This window comes from Fulmarus glacialis, unplaced genomic scaffold, assembly GCF_000690835.1.
Source record: "Fulmarus glacialis isolate BGI_N327 unplaced genomic scaffold, ASM69083v1 scaffold417, whole genome shotgun sequence".
Lineage (NCBI taxonomy): Eukaryota > Metazoa > Chordata > Aves > Procellariiformes > Procellariidae > Fulmarus > Fulmarus glacialis.
In genome coordinates this window covers 1-10130 of record NW_009224833.1, presented here as the reverse complement: position 1 = coordinate 10130, position 10130 = coordinate 1, and the positions used below count along the sequence as shown (strand labels likewise).

The 10130-nt window shown below is 41.7% G+C and overlaps 1 protein-coding gene across 1 annotated transcript; it reads left to right on the top strand.

Moving 5' to 3' along the window:
* Positions 1-1473: 1473 nt before the first annotated feature.
* Positions 1474-3579, top strand: LOC104080004 (histo-blood group ABO system transferase 1-like). Its single transcript, XM_009582252.1, has 3 exons — positions 1474-1517; positions 1857-1991; positions 2904-3579. Exons 1-3 carry the CDS (start codon positions 1474-1476, stop codon positions 3577-3579), a joined length of 855 nt encoding a protein of 284 aa, XP_009580547.1.
* Positions 3580-10130: the final 6551 nt, after the last annotated feature.

The window sequence follows — 10130 nt, the reverse complement described above, 5'->3', positions numbered from 1 at the left end:
AAGTATCAAAGTGGCCATAAGCCTGCTTCCTATACTGGAGAGACCATATGGTCTGAGATTTGGCTATTGGAGGGGCCAGGAGGTCCAAGCCAACTACTGGAGAGACTGTAAGGTCTGGGGGTTGCCTGAGAGATCCATTTGCATGTGTGTGTCTGTGTGTGAGCCAGCTGGAGATGAGAAGATCCACAGGCCAGCTACTCAGTAGACTGAGTATCTAAGGCCAGTTAATAGAGGGATCTACCATGAATGTGTTTGTGCATGTGTGAGCGTGGGGGATCAATACTGCATACGTGTCAATGCCAGTGAGCACGTGGGCTTGCAAGGTAACTGGGAGGCTGGGGATCCAGGGCCAATTACTGGATAAATTCTGCAAGGCCAGCTGCTGCAGGGATCCATGGTATATATACGTACATATATATATATGTGTGTGTGTGTGTGTAATATATGTGTTTATATATATTTTTTTATTAGAAGGTTTTCATCCTCAGTAGTTAAAAACAGAGACAGGATGACACTGTTGGTGCTGTTTGTGTTTGTGTGAGTGCTGTGTTTTCTGTCTGTATTATCTGTGTGGCCAGACAAATATGTGTATGTTGTATATGTGTGCCTGTGTATGTCTTTATTGGGAATATATTCTCAGCCTTGCTACTGGTTGGACCAGGGGACACTGAGCTGCAGCAGCCTTGCCTCTACTGGACTACCAGATTCAGCAACTCCCCTAACAATATCTACCTTCAACTAATGATGCTAGATTTCCCCTTTATACTCAATAAGTATAAATAGGCAATTCTTAGGTGCAGTTCATCCAAATATTTAAAATAATGTCGAGGAGTTTCCCTGGACATGCCTATTTCTTGCCACTAAGCGTGGCCTAGATTGCTCATATGCAGGTGTCTGCACTGAGGAAATTAGAAGTTATCATAAGGTCTCCCACGCAGTGCAAAGGTCGTATGTGTCTGCATCTAGTCTCTTAGTCTCTCTTTACAGTAAATTGGGAATTGTAAATGTCTGTGGCATAAACATATTCTATATACTTGTGTTGTGAGAAGGTTGATTATACCATAGAAATGCTTGTTTCTCTCCACTTACAATAATGGATCCCTGACAACTTCTTCAGATGTGTGCATCTACAATATAGACACCTACATTTGGGTAGAAAAATGCCTTCAGAAATATATTGGTTCAATTTTATAAAATCTGAATAATCATACAGATATATTTAATCAGTGTAGGGGCTAAGGGACTCAATAGTCAGTGGCACCTCCAAAAGGTGATCTAAACCATCTCAGCAGTAAATTACATTCTGCTGATTTTGGTTTTCTCTGTACTTTTAAATTAACTCAGGGCTCAAGCCCATACTTCTGTCTAAATCCCCTGATTGTATGTGTTCTTTACATGGTTGCTTGCACTCTGGATATATGCTGGACTGGATGTTAAAATTGCATGAACAAATGAAATGCTGTGTGGACACAAATGGTTCAGTTCACACGGCTCTGTGAAGCTGAGCTAGCAGTCAGGTATGGCAATATAGAGTCAGGTGTAGCTGTAACTTCCCTGTCATCAAAGGCTGAATTGGGAACACAGGTTCTAAACTTACTCCAGTTCTTTTGCAGTTAGATACTTTGCAGAGAAACAAATATTTTAGAGGCATCTGACTTATTTTAGGTGTCTACTCCAGGATAAGATGACCCATATCTCAGATTTCACTGACAGTACTTTCTTGACCTCTAGTGATTTCAAAGGGAGTCTGGGGTGATTAACCCAAAGGTAGACATGTGTGCTGAAGAAGTTTGTGTTTGTCTTCATGAATTCTACAGGCCATCTAAAGACTACCTTCATTCTCAAACTCTTTGCAGGAGGCGGGATGTCCTGGTGTTGACACCCTGGTTGGCTCCAATTGTCTGGGAAGGCACATTCAATAGAGACATCCTGAACGCCCAATATATGCAGAAGAACCTGGTCACTGGAGTGGTCACTTTTGGTGTTAAAAAGTATTGGTTTGTCATTTATTTCTTGTCAAATACTTAAACCTCTCACCTGCCAGCTATGCTGCAATACTGCTGGTGGAGCAGGAGGGAGAAAAGTTCCAAAGACAGAATATATGCAGCTTTAGACTGGGAGAAATGTGACATGTGAGTGTCAACTTCCTAAGTAAGGCAACTGGGTGTGAAAAAGCAGGAGACACTGCCTTGCAAAGGGCAAAAAATATCCTTGGAAATATAACCAGCATTTTGATCTCTTGAGAAGAAAATTCCAGCTCCTGCTGTGTTTCTAATAACAAGCTTTACCTCTAACTTGGGGTAAAAAATACAAAAATTCTGCAAAGTTGAGATTTTTAATGGGTTCCTATTAGAGTTTAGAGTTAAAACATTAGCTCCAGTAAAATTATTACCTATGCCATTATAGCTTGTAAGTTCTGGGGAGGTTCCTCTTCGAGTTTCTGAGTGAGTAAAAAACTATACTCCCTCTGTCTCCACTAAGCATCCCAGATTTAAATAGAGACTTCAGGTATCTCAAGGCAATCAAAATTATTTCACTGATAATTTTGATCCTCTCTAGAACACTAAGTTAAAAAGTTAAACTGCGGAAAGAATGACAGTGAGCCAGGGAGCATGCAAGAATGAAGGGTGAGGAGAAGTATTTATACCATGCAGTGCTATTAGGGAGCAGCATGGGGTAGAAGGTATGTGTTCTGTACAGTAAGCATGAAAGACCAGTGGAGCAGAGAATAGTGAAAACTGAAAAATGGTATAATGTGCAGCAGCATGGGAAAGGTTGAAGGGGTAGCAGCTATGTTAAATAAAGAGCACTAACATAAGAAAGGATCAATGGATAGAAAAGGAGAAACAAAATGAACTTCAGGAAGCACCCCACTCCACTTTTTTCCCTTCCTTGTCTCTCAGATATGTCCAGTTCATAGAAGGGTTCATGAGCTCTGCCAACAAGTACTTCCTTGCTGGGCACCAGGTGAACTTCTACTTGTTCACAGACAATCCTGAGCAGATCTCTCACCTTCAGATGGCCCCTGAGAATCACCTTTTTGTCATCCCTGTCCAGAATCACTCACGGTGGCAGGATATCTCTATGAGCCGTATGGATATCATCAGCAGATATATCCGCAGCCAATTCCAGTATGAGGTCGACTATCTCTACTCCATAGACATTGATGTCCAGCTATTTGAACACATTGGTGTGGAGATCATTGATACACTGGTGGGGACCATCAGCTCCTGGCAGTACACTGCACGTCGTGAGAGCAAATCATATGAGACACGCACTGAGTCACAAGCTGCTATCCCTAAGGGAGAAGGGGACTTCTATTATACAGCAAGCTTCTATGGGGGAAGTGTGGCTGAGGTCTACAAACTGACCAGAGCCTGTTTTAAAGGGGTCATGGAGGACAGAAAAAATGGCATTGAAGCTAGGTGGCATGATGAGAGCCATCTCAACAAGTATCTCTTGTACCACAAGCCCACACGCCTGCTCTCCCCAGAGTACTACTGGGATGAAGAGCTAAGCCGGCCCCGTATCATCCAGGTGAAGAGGATGTGCTCTGTGCGCAAGGACGGTGAGAAGTAAGCTTCTAAAACAAAGAAAGCAAGAAAGAAGACAGGTCATCAGTGTCAAGACAGTAAAACAGATGTGGAGGTTATAAAGTCATTAATTTATCTGTGTCTGTCTTTCTGCATTTCTGATGCTAATAGGAAAGGTCAAATTATGCTGTTTATTGAGATTTTTCTCTATTAACCTCATTTTTATTGCAGAGTACAGGTGCTAAGAAAGCAATACACTGTATGCCTATTTCTCTTTTCACTCATCTTTGCTTTGTAGTCATGATACTACTGTCTTCAGTGCTCACTACTCTTGGGAGCCCAGGATTAATCTGCACATGGGCCATGCTGTCCCATCACGTGTTCTTGCCTCTAGATTTTGTAATCATTTAGAGCCATTAGTCCAAGCACTTCTTCCTTTTCTTCTTGCTTAACCTCTAATATATTCAGCATTCTTGTTCTAGCCTTTGCTTGACTTATGCCTCTTTCCAGCCTCTCGCGCACCAATTTGTCACAACAAATTGGGTACTGGTCAACTGTACCCACTCATACACCACCAGCAAAGTTAATAAACCCAACAAAACATATTTCAATGCTGTCTTAATCAGCTTATCATAAGAGGTCTGGATGTATTGAGGTGCCAGGAAACAAAAAAATCCTAATGTACAAGTGCCAGTCCAATTAACAGGTCTCTTATGGACCTTAGAGACACATACCCCTCATAATCTTTCATTCTCTATGGTCTTATAATAAAACAATTCTTACAGGTTAGCATATGACCAGTAATAATATAAACCCAAATACAAAATCCCAGAGCAAACAAAGCTACAATTTCTAAAAACAATCAATAGGTTCAGATTATAACAATAGGGTCATCAAAGTCTATTTGCGGGGTTGTAGGTTGTACTTTTGATCAAAGAAAGTTTATCCAGATCATCCAGCCCTGCTGTGACAGGTCATACACTCTGTGTTGTGTCTGAAGGTGGTGTGACCCTTCTACACTGCGAAGCGTGGATCCAGTTGAGCAGTCCTTGCACATTACTGCAGCATTAGTAACTACCAGTACCTGATAAGGTCCCTTCCAGAACAGCTGAAGCACGCATTTTCACTGGTATGCCTTAATGTAGTCCCAGTCTCCTGGTTTTAAGGAGCGATAGACTTCAGTGGTAAGTTCAGGTGAGGCTTCTTTCAGCTGTGTGTGGAAAGTCCTTACACATTTCCTTGATACTTGACATTATTTTAGAAGACTATTATCCGTCAATTTTAGGTTTGACTGTATGGGAGCTCAGGGTGCTGTGCAAGACAGTCAGATGGGTTTGCCCATTAAAATCTTGTGAGGTTACAGTCCATATTTTCTATTCAGAATGCTTCTTCTAGACATCAATGGGACAGGTAACACATCTGGACATTTGAGGTCAATCTCTGCACAAATTTTTGCCAATTTGCTTTTAAAATCAGAGTTTTTCCTCCCTACAGCCCCATTGGATTGGGGGTGATGGGCAAAATAACACTTTCGTTCTATTTGTACAGCCGCACAAATTTTCTGCACCACTTATCCGGTAAAGTGGGTCCCCTTATCTAGCATTACTAAGTAGAACAGTAAATCTAGAATACTAAACCCAGAAATTACTCCTCTCAGCAACTTTTCTTCAACAGTTGTTTCATCTGCATGTTTACAAGCACAGGATTCTACCCATCCTGAGAACATAACTAAAGTGACAAGGACACACTCAAAATGACAGCATTTAGGCATCTGAATAAAGTCAATTTGCAAATTTACAAATGGTCTCCACAGTTTAGGGTGTGCAGTTATACTTGTCTTCTCCTGCTATCTTATATTATTTTGTTGAAAAGGTGTCCTAACAATATGAAGACTTAAGAATTTGAAGAATACTTTGCTAACAAGCTTCAATCATTTACACCTTAATTTCTGACAAAATGAAAGCCCCTTCCTGATTATTCAAGCTGTAGAACTATTTGATTAAATAAAAATGTGTATGAATTTACAAATCCTAAATGTATGTGGACTATTAAAAGAAAATGAAATCGTATCTAAAGTTCTTTGATTTTCCTTTTTCAGTATTAGCTGTATCTTCAGATATACCAAGATTTTAATGATGCAGTCATTAGCTCAGTGACTTCATTAAAGCTTTCTATTGCTCTCATCCTGTTCCAAAAAAATGCTGAGAATAGACAAATAACTGAGAAATATGTGTACAAGAAAAATTTGGGGTGAACCAATCCTGTCACATAGCTGCAATCATCCCCCCTTTGCTGCTGTCAGCCACTGAATGGGCCACATGAGGAAGAGCAAGTATATCTGTTACTCTTCTTGCTGTACTCCTGTCACGAATGGGTGATTTAGACTCCTTAAAGAACCACTGTAAAAGATATCAGCAAAAGTGGTTTTATTGAAATACGGTGTTGTAAAAGTGCGACTTAACAAAATTCAATGGCAAGGTTCACTTTATTACTTTCTGCACAAAGGATATAACAATGATTCAAAACTATCAAGACAGAATCAAAGTCACCAAGACACAAATCATAGTTACCATAATACAAGGTTTTGTGTGATATCAGTCGCTTACCAAAGATCTGCCATTGGTAAAAGGTCTCTCTGCCTCGAGGAGCAACCTTGAGAGGTGTCCCAGCTCAAGGGGAGATCACCGCCATGCAGGCAACTGCTTAGCACGGGGAAGGCTCATTTAGGCTCTCATGTTTATGGAATGAAGTGGTTGGTTTGTAGACAAATTACATGTGATGGAAAAGGTATGCATGAGACTCCTTGTACGCACAACTTTCTTTGTTCCTTGATAAATGAGCCTTGGAAAAGCCACCCGCTATTCATCTGTTAATTGCATGATCCAAGCTCATATGCATCATGCTCAGTGTCACTCTATTCCTTTGCGGGTTTTCAGAGAACAGACTGGAACTAGGGGAGTTCTTGGCCCAATTTCGGCTTAGGCCTTTACCTCCTTTGGAGCCTTTACCTCCTTTATCTCCTTTGGAGAACTACCACTAGTTTGGTTAAGGAGTCGAGTGCATCCGTCACAATTCCCAAAGCCATTTTTCTTGCAATTTGCAGGGAGCTGTAAATCACTCCAGCCAGGTTCACTGCAGAGTGTTTCTTGCCTTTTGGGTAGTTGTAGTACAATTAGTGTTAAATGATCAAGTGAGCTATTGTCTGAAACCGCGGTGGAAGAGAAGTTTTTCAAGCAATAGGAGAGTCTCCCTATCTCTCCTTTGCTATCTTCTCAGAAATACCTCCCAGGGAGAAATCCTTGGGCACACTGCAGGAGCTTGAGCAACGCCCCTTCCTCAGCCATTTTGTGGGGTTAGGAGGTGTCTTACTTTCAGTTGATGGAGCCCACCTTCTTCATCCTTAGATACTAGTCTCAGTCAATGGTGGTTGAATATTTAATTTAGAGCACATTCAGTATGAACTGAAACATTTAAAATACAGTTCCTGCTGCTCTGGTGAACAAGCCTGGTACCTCTGGCTCTCTGGCATCTCTGGCTCTCTGGCAGGGGAGAGAGTCTGAATGTGACCTCAGCCCCTTCCCCTGCACTGACAGCCCTTTGCCACTGAGTACAAGAGTACAAGTCTCTCTTGTACTGGGGAGCCCAGCACTGGACACAGCACTCCAGGTGTGGCCTCACCAGTGCTGAGTAGAGGGGAAGGATCACCTCCCTTGACCTGCTGGCAATACTTTGCCTAATGCAGCCCAGGATACCCTTAGCCTTCTATGTGGCAATGGCACATTGCTGGCTCTTGAATCAAATAACAGCTAACACAAAGAATATTGAATTATTCCACCCTTTATTCCATCCCCAAGAAGGAGCATGGTGTCACCAGTGGGTGGGTTTCTTCCTCCTTTTTTTGTGTACACTCAGGATTATTTTATGTTTCAAACAGCCTTTTTGCTAGCACTGATTTCTATTTCACTCATAAACTTAGTTCTGTGATTGCTTCAGTCTGACAGTCCTTCTCCAGTTATGGTTTTGTTTCTTTTGGACCGATAACATGCAAATCATAGAATCATAGAATGGTTTGGGTTGGAAGGAACCTTTAAAGATCATCTAGTCCAACTCCCCCCAAAAAATCTAAATAAGTAAAACTATAATAAAAAATATGTTCATTAGTAGCCAGACAATTTGCTCTAAAAAAACACACAAAACCTCTGGCTAGTCATAAATACAAGATCATTAAGTATTTCTGCTGTTACAGCTGGGACAACTCTGACCCAAAAGCCAGTTGCAGGCACAGCGAGTTTCTTAAATAACTTCACATATAAAACTGAAAGTAAATAAAAACAAGTTCAGATCCAGATATGACCTGACAAATTCTGAGGCATGATACTTATTATTCCTGTATGCCTGGGGCCTATTACTGCCCCTGGCAGCTCCAAACTGTCTGGGCTGCAATAGCAGGGGTTAGCCATTTTGTTTGAGTGTCTCCACCCAAGGCAATCTGTAAAGTATTCTGAGGGGGCTGCGTGAAATTAATGTGTGAGTATAACTGAAGCACTGTATGTATCTAAGTTAAGATGAGTGGACCAGGGCCGGACATAAACATATATGGACAAGGGAAAGTCAGTGGGTTAATATATATCTTGAATTTTCTGCATCTTTCAGGGCTCAATCTGTTCACTTGAGGATTAATTCCTAGCCGTGACAGAGCATGAACATAGAGCTATTGAGATAAGAAGAAACTGGAGCAATGTGTTACAATGCATCCATCAGTTTGGCACTGAGGTTAAATTTCCCAATTAAGATAGAGTATGGGACATTATGACTGAAATAGATGAGAGTGAAGCCTGAAGATTAAGGCTGGGTTAGGATAGTGACTTAATTTATTCTAGACAAGTTAGGCTTGAAGGATCAAACTGAAATTGAAAGTTAACACTGGTATATGAAAGTGGAACAGCACATTGTCAAAAACAGACTTGTCAAGGGAAGTAATTTAACAAAGGTGGATCAAGACAGGACATGGAATTAGGGACGACTCAGTTGTCCTTGTCTATGGAAGTATTCAGTCTTCCTCTGCTTATTGGGTCACTTTAAAACTCAACCATTTTCATGATCATTTTCAAACCCAGCTAAGGGGTGATGTCTCAAAATAGAGGGGGCACAATTCCCTGGGTCATTCTAAGAGTTATGGGAAACTTTGCTGCAGACAAAGAAAACACTCTCTGATCTTTGTCCCAAGGCTGTAGGTCTTGAGGCTAGTCCATCAACCCTCCCCACGATGTCTCACTTTATTTGTTCCAGGATGCCAGTTGTACAACGAGTTGTGAGGTGTGGAATGAGGGTAAGGGGTCTGTGGAAAGAAGTCGCATATGCTCTGCCCCAGGAATAAGCCTCTTGCTGAATGACAATCCAGCCTCTGCGATCAGCTGAATAGCACAAGTCAGAACATGAGGTAGCATGGCTACACCTGACCCGTATACTTAGGACACATGAATAGGCCAGGCTATGCAGAAGATTTAGGTGGGTGGGATGGTCTCTCGCAAAGGTCCATTTGTCTGGGTTTTCATAGTATCTGTTATGAATGTCTTGCTCTTTGCTCTGTAAATCCGGTTTGGTAATCCCAGCCTTCTGATGCTGTTATGCATTTTATTGCAACTGTGTTCCTTAAGAGTGATTTCCCAGATTTGAAAATAGAGCAAGAAAGTAACACCATACCCAAGCCTGGTTTGTCCAAGGGGTGAGCAGTAAAAGGTTACTGAAGATGGGCCGGACAAGAGCAATCTGTGTCGTACTGACAGCTCCCTGATAAAAATCAGTGGGGAAGCGAGGCTGAAGCATTCTGGTGAGTTGAGTTAATATAGTTAGGCCAGAGTAATCAAATCCTTCAAGGTGAACAGAACAGGACACAAGTTGAGTTATAAGAGTTAGAGAGAGTCAGCCTCAGTATGAACTGACCCATTTGAATCACTTTAGAAAGCATAGACGAGGACAGTGCAATGAAATAATAGTGTTGAACTAGGTGAGGGGAGTGATGTAAGATTCTTTTTGTAGCATTTCCCCACTGCAAGATTTAATCCTCTGTTGCTGTCTGATTTCTCACCCATACTCTGTGCCACTGCCAAACCGGTTTTACATGTGAAACTCGACACCTTGGGAAGGATGACACCGCAAGTGTCTCACTCCCACTTTTCAGTGAAGAACAAAGACCCCCACAGGTTCTACAGTCCCAGTCTCTTGCAACATCCTGTCTGAGGGCTGGAAGATCTCTCTTATCCATGCCTGCTCACTCCATGTAACTTCCTTTCCCAATGCCTCTGGAGACTGGAGACAAGTTTTGCACCACCCTCAGAGGCAGAATTGAATACACAAAGCACAGAGAAGAGCTGAGTTGGTAACTATGAATAAGGACTACCAAATGCACTACTTTACACTCCGCATCATATGAAGGTAAGAAAATATGGCTGATCTTTAAAAATCAGAGCTCCATCCAAATAACTTCCTTGTACTAATGTTAAACCTGGCCAGAATAGAGGGTTAATGGGGGTGGGTCATGGCAAAATGTTTTTACAAATATATTAGCAACAAAAAGAGAGCCAAGAAGAATCTCCA

Bases quoted from the DNA above. Each gene is read 5' to 3' on its own strand.
- LOC104080004 (XM_009582252.1), top strand. From the start codon at position 1,474: ATGGTTCAGTTCACACGGCTCTGTGAAGCTGAGCTAGCAGTCAG. The intron at 1,518-1,856 runs GTATGGCAATAT...AACTCTTTGCAG, and splicing joins GAAGCTGAGCTAGCAGTCAG to GAGGCGGGATGTCCTGGTGT. The intron at 1,992-2,903 runs GTATTGGTTTGT...CTTGTCTCTCAG, and splicing joins GTCACTTTTGGTGTTAAAAA to ATATGTCCAGTTCATAGAAG.